The sequence below is a fragment of the Pelodiscus sinensis genome, chromosome 4 (genome assembly GCF_052426305.1).
Source record: "Pelodiscus sinensis isolate ZL-2025 chromosome 4, ASM5242630v1, whole genome shotgun sequence".
Taxonomy (NCBI): domain Eukaryota; kingdom Metazoa; phylum Chordata; order Testudines; family Trionychidae; genus Pelodiscus; species Pelodiscus sinensis.
Window position 1 is genome coordinate 42,839,348 of NC_143055.1, and position 20,875 is coordinate 42,860,222.

Here is a 20,875-nt window from a genome sequence, read left to right on the forward strand (position 1 = left end):
TCCAATACCACTTTGCCACTGTGATTGTATGTGTGAAAAGAGCAAAATTTGTCCATTATGTGTGTCACATTAAAATTTGAATATCCTGGGGGCTTTAACTTGCACTTACACTTTGCACTGTATTGTATTTGACTGTAATCTTTTTGGGGCAAGAACAATATCCTCAAAGACAGTAACCATATAGTCTGAATAGTGTTGAGCCCACTAGTATCCTTATTTAGCCTGGGTAGTGTGTGAGATGCACATCATTCCAATGAAGTTAATGGGCCTATTTGTGAAGGTTTCAAAACTTAACCTAAATAAATAACAGCAGCAGTCTTGCTGTGAAAGGATGGGACTAAAAGTCAGGAGATGTGAGCTTTGTTCTTTACACTGTTTCCCACTTAGAGGCCAGAGTTAGGATCACAGCAGTCTAAATCCAGAGTCACTGACTTTAAGATTTACAATACATTGGGATACCCAATGTAATTCAGGACTTCTTGAGTTGCCTTGCCCTGGTCACTTCGGCCAAACCTGGTAAGTACCTAAAGTTAAGCACTTAAACGAAAGTGGCTCAGTTGTAGAGCCCATAACAGCAGTGTACCAGAGAGAACTCGGCCCCAATGGCATCTGAAGGAATACTTTTGTTTTATCTGTTTACTTTTATTTAATAGCAGTGAGTGTGCACGTCTTTTCTGTTTCAGGTATGCGATGCCCCTGGCCTGTCCTCTGACTCCGAGCCACAGTGGCTCACAGCCCTAAGCCCGGCGCCCCCGCGTTGCAGGGCACACGAGTCCCCACGCCAAGAGAAGCCAGAGGGGCCGTGCCCGTCCTGCGGCTCCGTCGCCCGGGCCCCGCCGCAGCGCCAGGGACGGGCTCCATGGAAGGCAGTGCCGGTCCCTTCGCCCAGCCCGTGTTTGTGAAGCCAGCTCCGCGGCAGCCCGGCCCAGCACCTCCCTTCCTGCTGCCCCCAGGCGCTGCGCCACGCCGCACGGGTTAGCTCGGGCGGGCAGGGGGCGTAGCTGGCGCCGGGTGCCAGGCGCACGCCTCTGCCTGACACGCAGCGAGGGCGCGGCGGCGGAGCAGCTGGAAGGGCCGGTCGGGCGGCGGCGGCCGCGCCGCGGTGCTGGGGCTCATTAGTGTCTGTGAGTGTCTGCCCCCGGGGGCAGGGCGGGGGTGCCGTGCGTGCCTGGCTGGGCGTGCGAGCGAGTGACTCGTCCCGGCCCCTCCAGCGCCGCCTCCACCCAGCGGGCTGGGAGCCGCCCTGGCCGCGCTCCCCTCCCTGACCCTCCCCTTACCCCGCCGGCCAAGGGAGCCTGGCAGAGCGAGCGGCGCCGGCGTCATGTGACAGCGGAGCCTAGTGCCAGGAGCCTGGGGGAGCCGAGCGAGCGCCCTCCCCTCGCCCAGAGCCGCGCGGCCACCGCGGAGCGCACAGCCTCAGCCGCAGGGAGGGAGCCGGGCGCGTTGCTGCTGCACAGCCCCCATCGCAGGGCTTCGGCCGAGCCCGGAGGCGGCGGAGGCCCCTGTGCCGCATGTGAGCGCGGGGAGCGGGCGGGGGCTGAGCTTGCCTGCAGCGGGCAAAAGTTTCCAGCTGCTGGGAGAAGTGCGGGGCGGGGGAGGGGGAGTGAAGTGTCGCGGCGAGCGGGGCGCGTGCAGAGCAGCCAGCGCGCGGAGGCTCTGCGGGCCGGGACACCCTGCCCCCGCGGACAGTCCCTTGACGCGCTCTGGCTCCTGCGAGGCTTTGCTGCTGCTGCGAAAGTTGTTGCAGGGGGGAGGGGGCGGTGAGCAGCAGCCGCCAGGAAGGGGGGAGCGTGCGTGTTTCTCTCGTCAGCTCCTGCGGTGCTTTATTATCTGCTTCTTCGCAGCTTGTAAAGGGGAAGGAGGGGTCACCAACTCCGATGATACTTTGTCTCTTTCTGGGAAGAAGGGACAGAAGGTCACGTGTGTGTAGGGGGGCAAGTAGGGGGATTTCTGCGAACGTTTCCACCCCCGGTTTCTGTGATTTTTTTTTTCAAGAGAGGGTGGGACAAAATACAGGGGCTTGCTCTGGTGTATGTGATTTCCGCTGGCTTTTACTGAGATTGGGTAAGAAAAATCACACACCTGTGTGTGTGAGACCGTTGGCTCAGCTTTTCTGGTGAGGATCCCACGACAAGTGTGTTTGCTCCATGTCTCAATATGAAAGGGAGCCTCTTTTTTCCCCGCTAGTGACTTGGACAATTTGAGACGTTCTGCTGAGCTTCTGGTACTCGGTAGCAATTGCTTCAGCCCCCAGAGCATCTTTTTGCAGCCTGGGGATTGCGGTACAATAGACAAATATAATTTCAAACGCCATCAATTTACTAATAATCTTGAATTACAAAATTGGGTAGGACAACATAATGGGTTCATTAACTTCCGTGGGATTGTAAAAATTTGTCGGGGGGGGGGCGGAGAGCAGTCAAGAGATTAGTTTTTCATGGTTTTTTTTTTTTTAAACAACACGCTATCACTTAGCATTAGGATTTTAACACTGTGGAATAGTTTAATGGCCACATTTAACCCTGGTATAATTCTGCTGACTATTGTGGACCTACACCATACATAAAATTAGTTCAAAAGTGTTTTAAAACTCTAGTCTTAACACCTGTATAGGAAAAAAATAAAATATCTAATATTTATTATAGCTCTTACACTTGCAATATAAAATAACTTTTATAAGAAACTGGGAATTAACATCCATAATTGACTTCCTGCCTTTAAGAGTGCAGTTTTTCTGTACTTACATGGTAAAAGAAATATTTATCTTCAAGCTTTGTCAGATGTAAGTTTTCACCCAGAAGTATTAGAGTGGGGAGTGAGGGGGAAGGAAAGGACCAGAGAAAGTTCTTTAAGTCCCCATGTTGAAATTCCACACAAAGTAGTAAACAATCAGGAATAATATCCAGTTTAGAATTGTTCAAAATGTCATTCTTTTTAACTCAAATTATTTGATGAAATCAATTTCTTTATCAAATCTGATTCAATTTTACTGTACCTGCATTGTTTGCTTGCGCTCTGCCTCTATATAGTGGCTCTTTGAAAACTCAGGAAGTGTCACAATTCTCAGGGCTCTGCCTTGACTGTTATGAGAAGCAGAGTTAGGGGACTTTGTGGAGGGACTTTGTGATTTTGATTCTATTGATATTAATGTCCATAAATATTATTTAATCTGTATTGAAAAATAATAATACAATTGCTTGTCATGTATTTTCCATAGAATAATTTTTAAGATGTTCTCTCTTGGTTGTTGGACCTTCTTTTTTTTTTATGAGAGGAATCACATCTGGATTTGATAATCCTGTCTGACCCTGGAGACACTTACTTCAAACTAACTTTATCCCTTGTGCTTTAAAATGTATGGTTTGGTTAGATAGCACTAATATTTTCAAATACAAGAGTCTGCAGCAGAGTTTAGTTGACTGGCATACTTTCCTTTTATCCAAGCAGGTAAATATGTTTTGCCTACACTGGTTAATGTATAATAGTAAGTAAAGCCTGAGGCCTGGGGGGAGGGGAGTGGAGACAGAAGATGTAAAATGGTCCGTTCCTTTTATGAGAACATTAATATTTTGTCAGTAAGTAACAGTTGTGAGTGTTCCCTACCATATTATAAAATGCACTAAACCTACACAACAGCTGTAATATCAGTCAAAAACACAAGTGAAACATGTGGCTGAGAACCATATTGCCTACCTTACCATCTAATATCCTAGGACCTACATGACTACAGCACTACAAAAACAAGTGTTCAGGTAAATAATGATGAAAAAGTGAATTAAATCAGTTGAAAGTGATCATATACTACAGTATTGAGAAGCTAAACAAGAGCCTAGATTATTTTATATTTACCTTTCCAAATGTTAAGTATAAAGAAAATAAACTGGTAATGTAAATGCAGAACATATAAACTTATACACTGGTGTTCAGCTTCTTCTGTAACCTGTTGCAATCTCATACTTCTGAAACTTCGGTTACTAATATGAAATTTATGGTGGTTACTGTCATTACTAGGATGCTGATCAACGTAACTTGCAGTAACACGTTCTCACATCTGATAATATCTGGTACAGCAGCTGTCTGACCTACTGTGGGGAACTAGTTCAAAGCATGTTGTAAAAGAACAGTGAAGTGGTTGTTCTGAGAGAAACCAAGTATAAAACTTAGTCTGATACATTTCATGTAGATGAAATGTGCTACCTCACCCCCAGAGCTCCCTATTTCCTTAAACAGCTTGATGGGTTTAGTGTCATATGTAGGAGTGATTTGTCAAAAATTATATATATATATATATAATTTGTGATTAACTGGTTCTACAGATAAAATCTCCATGTGCAACTGAAGCAAAAGTACAGAAAAGTGAAAATTAGTGTGAATTGTTGTAGATAAATATTTTAGTAGAGTGAGTCTTTTTAATAATTCTTGTAATTTTAAGTTCTGTCATCAGTACACTGAGAAGAAGAGCTCTGTCTGTTTGAAACCTTGTGTCTCACCAGTCTAATAAAAGATATTACCTCACCCACCTTGTTTCTCTAATATCTTGGGACCAGCAAGCTACAGCAACACTGGGTACACTAAATTATGTCAGCCTTCAGCTGCCAAACCATACTGAATTTTGGCAGTGGCAAAATAGCCAATTTCTGAAATAGAGTGTACTTTTAATATTAATTCCTGTAATGATCCAATCCCTTGGTTGTTCTCTTTGAAGAAGACAATTTTAGGCTAAGAGTAAGCTGATTGCTGTTATGTAAAATCCAGACTGTAGTTAAATATTAGCAGTTTAGGGGCAAAAAAAAAAATAATCTAAGGGATGGCTGGGATAAATTGTCATGACTTGTGGTGTCTAAAATCACATGTCCTCTCCTGTTGAGTGTAGATATTTGCCTGTAAATAGGGAGGTCTCCTATATAAAGACAGTGTTTGTATTCACACCCAGTGAACAAACACCTCCACCCACTGTTGTTGTTTAAAAAACTCCAGCTGCTCATGAATATAGGGTCAGAGAGAGCTGCCTAAATGTTTCTCTGTGCTTTCTCTCCAGCACAGCCAGCAGAGCTGTTTCCTGTTCTTTGTTTCAAGGCTGGGGTTTGCGTCATACATTCCAAGTGGCATATGTGTGCTCTTTCCTGTTTCAGGCTGTTGTGTGTGGGTTTTTTTTTAAGTACACCAGTAGCCCAGTCCAGGCCCCTTGTCACTGCCTGCAACTCCCAGTCTCCACCCAGTGAGTTATCATGTCTCTACACACTCATGATTGCTTAAGATCCCTGTGTTATGTCATCATGAGAAGTCTGAGTTAACCTTTTAACACACACCCTCTACTCCAATATATTTACATGGGTGAATAATGAGTTTCATTCCCTTTTCTAAAAACCTGTGTTTGACTCTCAAAAAAATTGAGCCTGATTTCTCCTCTTACCAGTGCCAATGTAAGTCTGGAATAATTCTTTTAAAGTCAATGGCGTTGCAGTGGTGTAATACCAGTGCAAATGAAAAGAGAATACAGACCTGTACATTCATTTTTGTGAAACCTTATTTGCTGCTCCCTTCATTCGTTCTGAAGATATCACCGTGATCATGTTCTGTTCCAGTTTTGATCAAGATTAGAATTATACCATTTTTTTTTTGAAGAGAGGAAATATCATACTGTCACCTGAATTCAAGGATCCATATTCTTCCAGATTTAACTCATGAAAATGAAACCTTGCTAACAGCTTTCTTTGGATTAAATGGGTATGACACTCCTATACTTGCTAAATTCTTGAGCACTTTTTGAAGGATAAAGTACATGTGTTTTCTACTTTTAATATCAGATTTTTTTTCGTTTGTCTTCTGTGGACCAACAAAAACATCAAGAGGAAATTCAAAAAGAGGATATAAGAAATCTTTCTGTAACTCTGCATCTGACTGGAGAAGAACTAAGGACCTGAACCAAAGCTCAATTAAATGTATAGATTCCCATTGACTTCAACAGGCTTTGGGTCCTGTCCTAAATGAATGAAAAATATGAGAAAATAAGAGAAGGACTGTCTTTCTTTACCACTTACATTTTTTTAAAAATGTACATTTTCCTGCAGGTACACAGAAATGTTCCATCTTTAAATATGTCCTTTTTATTTCAAATTGTTTTTCAAATATTTCTTCTGATACTGCTGGCTTTTTCATGTTAAATTTTTAAAAAAGGAAGTTTATGTTGGACACACCTGCAATATTTTTTTTAAAAGCATAATAGTACTAGAGACACTTTGTAGTGAAAACAGATAACTAAATATTAATATTAACTATATCTAAATGATAAGTAACAACGGCTATTTTCAGCAACACTGAAATACACATGCATGTGGATACTTACATTACTTTGTTTTTGTCTCTTCAGAAACACAAATTGTAAGAAAATTATTTCAAGTGAACATACAAGTTAATAATTTTGGTAAGTTATTTTTAAAAATCATTATTTGTTCTCTTTTATGGATTTTTACTTTTGTTCTTTTGCTGCTGCTGTTAGACTATTCTGCATAGCACGTTGTCATTGCACAGTGAATAAATATTGTAATTTAGCTACTAGTTAAAATGTACAGGGTTTGAACCTTGGTCGTAATTCATCTTTTCACTGTGGATCAGTAAAAGGTGTTGAACTAGTTTTAGTTTAGTATTGGGAAACTGTGTAAGTGTAGTACATTTTGGTATTCACACCTTTCTTCAGTCAAGTTTTTATAAAATCTAAGACCGAGATTCATATTACAATAAAATTCTGCATTTTGTTTATTAACTGACACAGCCTGCAGGACATCCTTTCAAAAATAAAACTCTTCTGTTCAGTCAGTATTGAAGCTTTGTGTTTTCATTCCAAGGCTACTTGCTTCTAATTCAGAATGTGAAGTTTGGCAGAGCTAGTTTAGGAACAGATTTAACCCTTCACTTTTAAGGTTTTATCTAATGCCAGTGCTTCCTTTTAGAGATTTAATAGCCATTGTTGATGTGTCCCAAAGGGAACTAGTATAAGTGTATGTTAGCTAAATAGAAAGATAAATCTCTACCAGATTTTAAATGCTAGCATAAACCAAAATGGAAAGAGAATGGGGGAGGCTTGGAGAGGCTGGCAACAAGCATTGGCACATGAAAGAGTGAAAACCTCCACTCTTCGAGAGTCCAAGTTTATTTAATCATTCTTCCATCTCTGCCATCCACTTTTTCTTTATTTCCCTAAATCCACACACATGCAATACATGCTCATGGACATTTTTCCTATTTTCAAATCTTTATTGAAACTAAGAGCGTAAAACTATTTTAAAGTATTTTTTGTCTCTTAATGGCTAGAGATTTGTAGCTTTGCCCCATGTGGTCAAAGATATAAAAGACTTTCTGGAATATATTTGAGCAAGTAATAGAGCAGACTTGAGCCTTAATATAAGAGATGATGTTTTATATCCTGATGTTGGAATATTTTTTTTAAAGACACTCAGCCTGATTTTCAGATCCTGATTTCTCTGCAAGTAAAATTAGTTTTGAGATCTGTCACACTCTTTCTGCCTCTCAATTTCCCAACCAGTCTTCTCAAATGGAACAAAGGGTAGTTTTATTCTTCCTTTCAAATTCTTTAAAAAATTAACTTTTTTAAAAAAAAGGTCCAGCTTGGAAGGGAAAAATTGCCATACCATTCAGTATACTTCATTTGTTTTGAGAAGTCAGATCTGCTCTCTTTGCTAAACTATTTCTCCTTGTAAGCAATAGCTTGAGACAGGAAACCAGACAGCAGTCTACCCTGATAAGGGGGAGTATTGTATGGAGTATTGTCTAAGGAGGTGGCTAAAGATCGTTTCTCTTTCTGTCTTCTTCAGGGCTTAGATTGCATGGATGCAAAGTTGTCTCATTGGAAACTTCTAACTCAAAAAACAAATTCCTTTTTTGAATACCCTTAGAAACTCTTTTATTAAACTTTTTTTATATGGGCAAATTTGTTTTTCAGCCATATAGCTATAGAGTTTGCATAATAGCATAGCTGTGCAGTTCAATGAAATATAGACTAAATCTGCTACATGGCTTCTGACAAATTCATATGTTAGAGGAGTTCTAGATCAAACAGTGATTTCTAAAAATGGCAAAATTATTATTTGCATTTTCTGCATCTCAGTACAGCATTTGCATGTTTCAGGAGTAATTCCAATTCTCACTGAATATCCAGTAGGATTTTTAAATTTTTAAAGTTATCCATTAGCAGAAATTCTCTCATTGCACAATCAGGGTATGTCTACACTACCCCGCTAGTTCGAACTAGCGGGGTAATGTAGGCATACCGCACTTGCAAATGAAGCCCGGGATTTGAATTTCCCGGGCTTCATTTGCATAAGCGGGGCGCCGCCATTTTTAAAACCCCGCTTGTTCGAACCCCGTGCAGCGCGGCTACACGGGGCACGAACTAGGTAGTTTGAACTAGACTGTCTAGTTCGACCTACCGTTACTCCTCGTGAAATTAGTTCGAACTAGGAGGGTAGTGTAGACATACCCTCAGTTCCTTATAACTTTTCCCTAGTACCGGTCTTTGTGGACCAAACTGTTTTGCTGTTTTCCTCAGCATTGCTATCTCTGGGTCTCAGTCCACACTTTAAAAGATTCAGTCCACATAGCTACATCAGTCAGAGATGTGAAAAAAATACACCTGCGCCCCAACCAACATAGGTATGGTGACTTATCCTTCATTGTAGACACAGCTGTGTTTGATGAAAAAATGCTTCCATTAATGTAGAAAAGAGGAGACTGAGAGGGAACATTATAACAGCTTTCAAGTACCTAAAAGGTTGTTAAAAGGAGAAGGGAGAAAAATTATTCTCCTTTACCTCTGATGACAGGACAAGAAGCAGTGGGCTTAAATTGCAGCAAGAGAGGTTTAACTGTCAGGGTGATTCAGCACTGGAATAAATTGCCTAGGGAGGTTGAAGAATCTCCATCATATTTAAGAGTAGATTAGATAAACACCTGTTAGGGATGGTCTAGATATGGGATGTTAAATTGCATTTAATCAGCTAATCGAATAGTCGATGGAATTTCCATTGACTGCTTGATTAGTTGATAAGGGGGGGAAATGGTAGAGCCACATTGGGCTTAGCTCCCAGCCTCGGGAGCTAATAACCCTGCTGTGGTTCTGTCTTTTAAATGTATTAAGAGCCTCCAGGCTATTAATATATTTAAAAGGCTGAGGTGCAGCGGCAGGAGGGAGAGGACACCGGGTGCAAGCCAGGAATCAGCTGTCCTGGCTCACGCCTGTCCCAGATGCTGCGTTTCTCTTTCCCTGACCCCCTTTCCCTTCCCCCCACGGAGACAGTGCTGGGGGGAACCAGCTTTTATGCCCGCTCCTCCGACACACGCACTGGTTCCTGCTCCCCGCCCCTTTCCTCCCCCTTTGCTGCCTCTCTCTGATAGAGGCTTATGCTTATTGGGTAGTTAACTAGTTGCTTACATCCCTAATCCCAGATAGTGGTTGGTCCTGCCATGAGGGCAGAGGACTACACTTAATGATCTCTTGAGGTTCCTTCCATTTCTAGGATTCTATGATTGGAGGGATAGGGGTGATATTCCCACAATGGCAGAGAAACTCCTTCCATCAGTATAGGTTCTGTCTGTGCTGTGGAGTAACAGAGGCATAGCTATAGCAACGTGGCTATGCCAGTGTAGTCTCTGTAGTGCAGACACGCCCTGGATTTTCACTTTTCTCACTCTTACTCCCTCTGACTGAATCAAATTACTCATCTAAATATGAGATTTTCTTTCCTGGTGCTATTTTGGGCCTGAAAGGAAGAAAAGCATGTGCTTACTTCCAATGAAAGTCTGAGTATGTTCTTGCTGATCCAGGGCCTTAAGGGACAACTATTACTATGAGTACAAAGAAATTTTATTACCAGCTATGAGGGGGATTTCCTTTACCCCTTCCAGGGAATCCCACTATAAGAAACTGCTTCTCCTTGGTTGAACTATCTTTTAAGGTTCCTTTTGAAGTAATTTCTCATTCAGTCTCTGAAAGCCTCCCTGGTCTTTCAACATCATCAGTATAGTTAATTGATTTTCAAACTTTTTGGCCCATGGACTACCTGGTTCAATGTAAACCTTTCTGCAGACCACCAGTTCCTAATGGAAATTCACCATTAATTACATAATTACACTTGAGCCATTTTGCTAGTGCTGCAGCCAGGGAGAACAGTTTAATTTAAGTGATTAAACAGATTAAGCATTTTAACTTTCTTGTGTTCATTTATCAAACTTCATTTTAAATAAAGTAAAATATTAATTTATGTCCAACACACAAAGTTTCAATATTGTCTTTATTTATGGCGGGGAACCTTTTTGGGGTCAGGGGCCACTGACCCACAGAAAAATCAGTTGGGGACCACAGAAGTGAGAAGCAAAAAAAACTCCTCCAAAAATCCCCAGTCCTCACTGATGAGACATCTCACTCCTCTGGCCCTAGGGGTCAAGGGGAAGGGACAGGGAGGACTGAGGTTCAAGGCTTCCCATAGGTCAGATTTACTTTTCTGGGGTTCTGGAATTAGTGCATTTTATGGACCCCCTTAATCTCTGGGGTGGGAACAAAAATGAGGGGTTCAGAATGCAGGACAGGGCTGCCAGCAAGTGGAATATAGGTGCAGGAGGAGGTGAGGGTGCGAGGTCTGGGTGGGAGAGAGGTAGCAGAAGCAGGCTGAGAGTATGGTTTCCTGCCAGGGAGAGGGGCAAGGGAGGGTGCAGTGATGTGGCCAGGAGGGGAGAGTTCTGGAGCAGGGTTGGGGGTAGGGTGTCTGTCCAGGAGGGAGGATGCCGGATGAGGCTTGGGGTAGAGTGTCTGGCCAGGAGGGAGGGTGTAGGAGCAAGCTTGGTGTTCGGGGTCTTGGCGGGAGGAGGGAAGTGAGCGAGGGGGATTGGAGTATGGGGGTCTGGGCATGAGGGGGGGATGTAGCAGCAGCTGCCTCTGGACAATGCATCACTGTGCTGCTATTCCCCTACTGGGGTAGGGTTGGGGAGGGGGCTCAGCCCCACCTTCCCCATGCAGCGGGGAGCCCATGAAGCCAAAGCTGGAGCACCATCTCCAGCTTCCAGCTCAGAGGGCGCATGCAGAGGAGTGGGGGGAGACATGAAGAAAGCCCCGAGCTTTCCCACCAGACCCGGCTTGCGGAGAGAGGCAGAGCAAGCAGCTCTGGAGCTGGCGTTGCAGCCTTGTGGCTGCACTGCAACCACAAAGCTCAAGCGGCAGCATTGGCTCCCTGCTGCGTGGGGAAGAGAGAGGACTAAGCTCAAGCCGCGGACCTACTCGTTTAGTTCTTCAGATGTTATCACTTTAGGGGGAGGGGAGCAAGGATGAGAATAGCTTGAGACTCATGAAGGAAGAAGTAGTTTCAGAGCAACAGAAGTGCCATGACTGCAAAATCTCAGGCATTTGACTCTAATTGCCTTGTAGATATATTTTAGAAAAAGCAGCAGTGGATACTGATGCAGTGCTGATTTAATAGCAATCATTACATTATTTTGTAATTATACCTCTAATACTTGGCAGTTTCTAAACAATGAGTGAGCCCCATAACAGCAATAAAGTGCCATCTCCTGTTTCTCCCTCTCACAAAAATGAATGAACAAGCTTTGTGCAGAGGATGGGAAGGGCAGAATCTGCGCTCACCATCCTAGCTATTGTGTGGATCAGATCACTGGTGAATATTCCAGATATTTAATTAGACCAGGGGACAAAACCCTTGTATATCTCTTTTGGGGATTTGTAGCTGCTGAATCTGCGTGGCCAGCCCCCAACTCAAAATCACTCCCTTTACAGAAAGTTATATGGCACTTTTGGACCAATGTGTGGTCCAAATACAGCCCTTCTGTGTTTTATGGCTACTCTGTACCTGTGTTAGCACTACAGTGTTGTGCAGACTGTGGCTGCTATGCCCATGGGGGCATTCCATCCAGAGTAAATAGTGTGTACAAATCCTTATTGTTGGAATTTGTGTTAAGTAGGCCTACTCACATCTCTGAAAAAACAAAACATACATGTCAAGAAGTTAAAAACAGAGAAGTCTCTGATATTGACAGGAAAATTAACTAATTTGATGATAAAATTTCCTTTCAGAAGAAATGGATCATTGAATGTTGCATAGGATTTAAACAGAGGATTTTTTTCCTTTAGTAAAGAACAGGGGTTTGTCTTTTTTTTTTTTTTTTTTTAAATGTGCTGTCTCTTTTTTGCTTGGCTTTAGCTGTGGAAATGTTGAGGGACTTTGCTTAGACTTTACCTTTGCACCTGTCTTTATTTGCATACAAAAATAAATTGCTTGACTTGTCTTTTAGAAATACAGGGTGTGAGCAGAATCTTATCAAAAGCTGTGTCCTGTTTGGACAAGTTGGACTGCCTTGGCAAAGATCCATAGGGTGGAGTGAATGGGAGGAGGCAGGAAAGTAAAACTGGGTGGCTTGTTAGCAAAGAGAGAGAGAGAGGGTGGAATGTTTGCTTACTGGATTGCTGTTAATTATTGAGTTTCAGAGTGCATACAGCACAAAATTCTTTTATTCACATAAAATACTTCAATGCAAAATAGCTCTCTAATTTGAAAAAAGATAAGACTACTTTTTATGATTTTTTTAAAATATGCTTTGTGTTAATTTTATGGTTTCTCCTCGTTTTGCTATCTGAAGGGTACCCCAGGTACTTAAGAGGATACTTTAATTTTCTATCCATCTTATTTACCAAAAATGTGGGGTGTGAAACAAGTATGCTACAAAACCTTTACTATAAAATATTATCATAAATACCAAAATACATTTTTTTTGTTTACTTTAAATACGTTTAGGCCTCACAATCACTGTGTCTTTCTTTCATTGTCGCATTGTTCTTTTAAATACACAGATCATTATTCCATAGGTTTATTTTCTCCCTTAGTTAATTCCAGAACAAGTTCTTAAGTGTCAGCCCTTCAGCTGGTATAAACTGGTTCCTGGGAAGCTGCACCATATTACACCAAGTACAGACATATAACCCTGCCTTGCAGGACCAAAAGATCATGTATCATGTATTTTTCTCTGCCCAAAATGTGCTTCTCTTACTATTTAGGCGGAAATAGTATAGTAAAAGAACAGTATAACAAATGAAAAGAATACTCAACTTGTATACTAATACATAGCAATAAAAGTAAACCTTTTGTATACAGGTAGTCCCCGGGTTACATGGATCCGACTTACATCGGATCCCTACTTAGAAACGGGGTGAGGCAACCCCGCACTTGCTGCTTCCCCCCAACAGACCAGGGAGACGCGGAGCGGCTTTTCTCAGCAGACACCTCAGCTTGAGAATAAAGGACTGAGGGTATGTCTACACTACCACCCTAGTTCGAACTAGGGTGATTAATGTAGGCAACCGGAGTTGCAAATGAAGCCCGGGATTTGAATTTCCCGGGCTTCATTTGCACATTGCCGGGCGCCGCCATTTTTAAATGTCCGCTAGTTTGGACTCCGTGCCCGCAGCTATACGTGGCACAAACTAGATAGTTTGGATTAGGCTTCCTATTCCGAACTACCGGTACACCTCGTGGAACGAGGTGTACCGGTAGTTCGGAATAGGAAGCCTAATCCAAACTATCTTTTGGATTAGGCTTCCTATTCCGAACTACCAGTACACCTCGTGGAACGAGGTGTACCGGTAGTTCGGAATAGGAAGCCTAATCCGAACTATCTAGTTCATGCCACGTGAAGCCACGGGCACAGAGTCCGAACTAGCGGACATTTAAAAATGGCGGCACCCGGCAATATGCAAATGAAGCCCGGGAAATTCAAATCCCGGGCTTCATTTGCAACTCCGGTTGCCTACATTAATCACCCTAGTTCGAACTAGGGTGGTAGTGTAGACATACCCTGAGGGAAGTGAGGTGTGGGAGAATAAAACTGAGCTCTGGAGAAATGTTTGGCTAGAGTTTCCCCTACAATATGTACCAGTTCCGACTTACATACAAATTCAACTTAAGAACAAACCTACAGTCCCTATCTTGTATGTAACCCGGGGACTGCCTGTATTCTTCCAGGTAACTATAAATGAAAGAGAGAACGTTTCATTTTTACTCTCTAAGACACTTTCTGTTGTCAGTTTCATTCTAACATCTATACAAGCAGGCCCGAATTTTCAAATATGTGTATGGTGAAGTGTTTGCAGAAATGGGAGTTTCACAGCTGCAGGAGAGAAAAACCTGAAAAATGTGATATCCTCCACCCTCCCCGTCACCACCCAAAAAATAAAACTATAAAAAATGGAAGGGGTAGAGGTGATTATTTGAAACCACTAAACCTTTTTTCTTTCAAGTGACTAGATTACAAGTTGATGATGTCACTTTACCAAAACAAATTTAAATTAAAAAATGTAAAGTTTCTGGAAACCTTTGAAAGAAAATATTTACAAATTCTCATATATATGAGGACTGGCATGTACTGTTCTGTACTGTAGGCTTGGGTTATTTTATTGCATTGTAGAATATTCCTTCTCTGTCTTCTTGTATTGATAGATGTATGTATTCATGCCTTTGGGAAGTCATGTATATACAAAGTTCCTTCACAAGAAGGTGATTAGGAATATTTAATTTCTTAGAAGATTATAGGAAATGCTTAAAACAACAACGAAATCTAATGTCAATTATTCCCTGAAGTTGTAGGAAAGGCTGCATAATTGCTTTTCAACTTGCTCACAGTCATTATTGACAAATGTACATAGACACATTTAAATTATAAAACTTTCTGTCTTTCAAAGCTGTTGCTTTTAATTTAGGCAAAACTGGCAATTTCTTTGAACTACTGTATTTGTTTCTCTTTTTCTCAGCTTGTTTTAAATCAGATCCTTCCTATTTATTAGAATGATTATATTCAGAGCTTTGTTCATTTCAAGAATGTAGAAAGTATATTGTGGTGGTATTTCCATAAATTAGTAAACTTTACAAATCAAGGGAAAAAGTAATCGTAGGTAGGCTTGGAATAATTCATTCCTTTTCTTTCTCTCATGTATCTCAAATTGTTTTCTCCAGTGCATACACACTGATTGACTACTGCATGATTCTTCATTAATGTGGAACTACTGGAATTGATCTAATTTGGGGGTACATATATTCTGGTGTTCCATTTAAATTGGGTTTTTCATAAGAAAATTCCAGGCCCAATTAAACCTTTTAATATATTAGGATGTGTCTACACTGCACCTGTAGCTCAAAATAAGCTACGCAATTTGAGCTATGTAAATTGCGTAGCTTATTTTGAGTCAATTTTGAAATAGCACCAAATTCCAAAACAAGCTGTCTACACAGCACTTACTTCAAAATAAATTGCTATTCTGAAATGTTCCTTATTCCTCATGGAATGAGGTTTAGAAGGACATTGGAATAGCGAGCCCATGATATTTCAAAATATTGGTCTTGCTGTGAAGATATCGGATAGCTATTTCAGGATACTCTGCTATTCCAAAATAGCATTGCAGTATAGACATAGCTTTAGTGAACCTTAAGCTTACTCTCTGGAATTGTCTTAATGGAGTATGGTAGCATTTTATTTGTTATGAGTTTCTAGTGCCACCTACTGGATGCAATTGAATTTGTTAATACAGTACAGTACTTAAACAGCAGTCTGTATTGAGACTGATAGATATACACACACTATACAGAGATATGGTGAATGAGTGAATACCTTTTATTAAACCAAATTCTTTTGATGAGAGAGGCAAGCTTTCAGGCTCTTCAAGAGCTCCGTGTAAGTTCAAAAGTGTGTCTCTCACCAATAGACGTTGGTCCAATGAAAGATATTCTCTCTGTCATCCTGTCTCTCTAATATTATGGGACCAACACCACTACAAGATTTGCACAAGACATTAAGTTTGTCTGAGTTGGTGAAGTTGTGTCTCATACTCTCCTTGTTATCTGGAATACTGTGCTAGACCTCCAGGCTATACTCTGGAAGATTTTATTTGTGGCTCTGCATTCTCATAAATGAGATAAAATGCTTTTTTAAAAATTTGCCAAATGTCTTTAAATATTAACTTCTTTCACTTGCCTAAAATATTTGGCTTTACTGTGTTTTCTTTCTTGTATTTCTCTGTCTCACTCTGAAGGCTCCTGGTCTTCCTATCCTTCTTCCACGATGGTCGCCTTTGGCAAATGTGTAAATATGGTTATTATCTGGGATATTTAAGTAGTTATATATGAGATACTTTTATTGCAGAAAGACTTGAAAATAGGCTTGAACAAGCTAGCAAAATAGTTTGGGCTACACAGAACACAATCTAAATTCTGAAATATTGTTTTTCATAAGGAAAACTCATGGAAATGTACCATTGTTTCAAAATAATGGCTGAGTTGTCATTGTTCCTTTTGGTAAAATAGTTGAATAATCAGTTTAGATGTCTGATTGGAAGTCTGTCATCTCTCTCCCAATTAGCTTGTTTTTTAATTTCCTCCTTGTGTGGTAGGAGGTGTCAAAATACCAGAGTGTTATTAACATTCCAATCAGCGTGACTGATAGCAAACTGGCAAGTAGGATGCCATCCTTCCTGAATCTGATTCAGATCTATTTATGTTCTCTCTATCTTTGGCTAAAGAAAAAAATTAATAGTAGTTTGGAATGATAGAAAAATGCATGGTCTGAGCTAGGATAGGTCTTCCACAACACACAGCATAATGACAGCTAATTAAAGCTGGAACTCCATACTGTAGATGTGCTTATGTGCACTTTAAGAGCTCAAACAAGCTTCTATTGATGAAGTTGGTGGATGCCTTTTCATGACAATTGCACTGGGCTCATTGTAAATGATAACACTGGAATGGTTTCGAAGCGCATTTTGAAAGATGTTTTGACAAGATCTGTTAGACACAGTTGGATATTTCATACCTTATGCATTGTTTGTTTAATGACAATTTTCCATTCATAAATTCATTGTTATTTTTATTGAAAAAAGGCATATGGAATGCCTATTTAAAACTTTTTGACAGATAACCCACTGGACTATGCCTAAATGTAGTCTGATCATAGGGTTTCCTGAAATTACAAAGTAACTTTTATATCATACCACTAGCCAGTTTTATTATAATAGAATTTTTGAAAACACAAAGCTTTTCTCTAGATTTGGAAGAATTAAATCAAATGCATTTAATTTTACAGGGTTCAAAAAAATTGAAAAATTTAATTCTAGCCATTCTTACAACTTCAATTTTCCCCCCTCCCTGTAGCCCAGGACAACACAGACACCAGAAGATTTCACTGAAAAGATGCTAATGTTTGACCCAGTCCCTATCAAACAAGAAGCTATGGAACCTGTTTCAGTGGTAAGTCTTCAAACAGGTTGTTATCATTTTGATTGCTATGTAAGGATTGCTCTTGCTGCCATTGAATTCAATAGCAAAAATCCTGTAAACTTCCCTGGGCCATAGCCTCCTCTGAGAACTGCTGTGATGCTGTGTAACAGAATACCTGAGTAAAAGCAATAGCTAAATTTGAACATTAGTAGCATTGTTTTCTCTTTCTGGAGACAGTGCTGTTGTGTACTTACAGTTGGTCAGGGTCCCAACCCCATGTTTGCTTTTCATGGTGATATTTAAACCTTACCACGAGAGCTGTGCACAGGGAGAGAGGGAGGGGCAAAGAATAAATACCTTGCAGGGACACCTGTATTGCATGCCGTATGCAAAGAACTAAGCTTCTTCTAGGCTGTTTGAGGGTGAGTCTGTTGCCAAAGGCCTCTCTGCTTCTGTGTACTTGGAAAATAATTGTAAAGGGAAAAATTTTGACAAAGTATTGTAAGTGAAAGCTGGTAATGAGAAGCTTATAAAATTAGATCATCTCTGTTTTGGCTATTGCTGTTCCTGCCAACAGTGGTTATACAAGACTTAAGGGTCAGTTTGAGGCCCTAGAAACAAAGTTGTCATGGATATTGTTGTTCGTAATATTTGGTAGAAAATCTTTGAAAAGCAGCTTTCAGTGAAAAGTTTGCTGCCTTTGCCAATTAAATAAACACATTTATTTATCTTGGTTGCTAAAATTCCTTTAGATAATTAAAACTATATAAATATTAGAAACTCAATTTACTTTTTTTCTGCATTTACTTTGCATTCTCCTGAGCAGTGGCAGGCAAATGACTGCTCTACCAATGAGTAATAGGGATTTAGTCTACTGATAAATACTATGGGCTAGTCTATACTACACAGGTATAAGGCAGCTTATGTTGACCAAATTATGTCAGTGTCTACAGCCTTCCTCCCATCTATGTAAGTGCCTTACATAAACCTTACACCTCTTGTGGAGGTACAGTTATTATGTTAATGTAGTTAGGTCAGCATAGCATCTGTATAAATACCATGATGACACAGACAGACAGAGTCCAGCTGCCTCTGTTTCAGAGTGAATGGGCCCTGTTTCTGGCTGGGAGTGGGAGAGAGAAGCCCCAGCAGGATGATCCATGAAATTGACAAAGCTGCCCAGCTCCCAGAACTGCTCCTCACTGTACCCTCAGGTTGGTGGAAATGCTCCTGGTGTTGGTGTGCATCACCAACCCAATGAGAGCAGTGTGGACATGCAACACCACAATAATTACCATCATTGCTGTAAGTCAGCCTAATACAGGGTCATGCACATTTCGAGTGTAGACATACCCAGGGACTGCGTCTACACTGGCATGATACTGACATTGAAATGCTGAGGGAGATTAGGGAGGCTACCAAAATAAAGAACTCTATTATAATGGGGAATTTTATTATTGATTGGATACATGGCACCTCAGGAAAAGAAGCGGAGATAAAATTTCTCAATGGCTTAAATGACTGCTTCTTGGAGCAGCTGGTGCAGGAACCCACAAGGGGAGAGGCAATTCTCGATTTAGTCCTGAGTGGAGCGCAGGATCAGGTCCAGGAAATAACCGTTACAGGACCGCTTGGGAATAGTGACCATAATATAATAACATTCAACATTCCTGTGGTGGGAAGAACACCTCAGCAGTCCAGCACCCTGGCATTTAATTTCAAAAAGGGGAATTATACAAAAATGAGGAGGTTAGTTAAACAGAAATTAAAAGGCACAGTGACTAGAGCCAAATCCCTGAAAGCTGCATGGAAACTTTTTAAAGACACCATAATAGAGGCCCAACTTAAATGTATACCCCAAATTAAAAAACATAGCAAGAGACCTAAAAAAGAGTCACTGTGGCTTAACCACCATGTAAAAAAAGCAGTGAGGGTCAAAAAGGTATCTTTTTAAGAAGTGGAAGTCCAATCCTAGTGAGATAAATAGAAAGGAACATAAACACTGTCAAATCAAGTGTAAAAATTTAATAAGAAAAGCAAGAAAGATTTTGAGGAACAGCTAGCCAAAAACTCAAAAAAAAATAAAATGTTTTTTAAGTACATTAGAAGCAGGAAGCCTGCTAAAAAACCTGTGGGTCCCCTAGATGATCGAGCTATAAAAGGAGCAGTCAAGGACGATAAAGCCATTGCGGAGAAACTAAATGATTTCTTTGCTTTAGTCTTCACGGCTGAGGACGTTGGGGAGATTCCCGAATCTGCACCGTCCTTTGGGGTGATGAATCTGAGGAACTGTCCCGGATTGAAGTGTCATTAGAGGAGGTTTTGGAACAAATAGAAAAACTTAATGTTAACAAATCTCCGAGACCGGATGGCATTCATCCAAGGGTTCTAAAAGAACTCAAATGAGAAATTGCTGAGCTATTATCTGTGGTTTGTAACCTGTCCTTTAAATCAGCTTCCGTACCTAATGACTGGAAGGTAGCCAACGTGACACCAATATTTAAAAAGGGCTCTAGAGGCAATCCTGACAATTACAGACCGGTAAGTCTAACTTCAGTACCGGGCAAATTAGTCGAAACAATAGTAAAGAATAAAATTGTGAATCATGTAGAAGAACATAATTTGTTGGACAAAAGTCAACATGGTTTCTGTAAAGGGAAATCCTGTTTTACTAATCTATTAGAGTTCTTTGAAGGGGTTAACAAACATGCAGACAAGGGGGATCCAGTAGATATAGTATACTTGGATTTTCAGAAAGCCTTTGACAAGGTCCCTCACCAAAGGCTGGCCATGGGATAAGAGGGAAGGTCCTTTCTTGAATTGAGAACTGGTTAAAAGACAGGAAACAAAGGGTAGGAATAAATGGTAAATTTTCAGATTGGAGAGGGGTAACTAGTGGTGTCCCCCAAGGGTCAGTCCTGGGACCAATCCTTTTCAACTTATTCGTAAATGATCTGGAGAAAGGGGTAAGCAGTGAGGTAGTCAAGTTTGCAGATGATACCAAACTGTTTAGTATAGTCAAGACATAAGTAGACTGTGAGGGACTCCAAGAAGATCTCACCAAACTGAGTGATTGGGCAACAAAATGGCAAATGAAATTTAATGTGGATAAGTGTAAAGTAATGCACATTGGGAAAAATAACCCCAACTATACATACAGTATGATGGGGGCTAATTTGGTTACGACAAATCAGGAAAGAGATCTTGGAGTTATCATGGACAGTTCTCTGAAAACTTCCACACAGTGTGCAGCAGCAGTCAAAAAGGGCAAATAGGATGCTAGGAATTATTAAGAAAGGGATAGAAAATAAGACACAGAATATCTTACTGCCCCTGTATAAAACTATGGTACGCCCACATCTTGAATACTGTGTACAGATGTGGTCTCCTCACCAAAAAAAAGATATTTTGGCCTTGAAAAGGGTTCAGAAAAGGGCAACTAAAATGATTAGGGGTTTGGAACGGGTCCCATATGAGGAGAGGTTAAAGCGACTGGGACTTTTCAGTTTAGAAAAGGGGATATGATAGAGGTATATAAAATCATAAGTGGTGTGGAGAGGGCCGATAAAGAAAAGTTATTAATTAGTTCCCTATAT

General features: G+C 40.9%; 1 protein-coding gene across 7 annotated transcripts in view; it reads left to right on the forward strand.

The window, feature by feature from the left end:
* Nucleotides 1–1,022: 1,022 nt before the first annotated feature.
* The window catches only part of KLF3 (KLF transcription factor 3), a 36,946-nt gene continuing 17,093 nt past the window's right edge, over nt 1,023–20,875 (forward strand). The window contains exons 1-3 of one of the 7 annotated variants that reach the window (XM_006129527.5): nt 1,023–1,124; nt 6,371–6,424; nt 17,214–17,309. In XM_006129527.5, the coding sequence (XP_006129589.1) occupies nt 17,253–17,309 (57 nt within the window). In that variant the 5' untranslated portion in view covers nt 1,023–1,124; nt 6,371–6,424; nt 17,214–17,252. The other 6 variants (XM_006129526.5, XM_089777845.1, XM_075930558.2 and 3 more) reach the window with 6 other exon arrangements.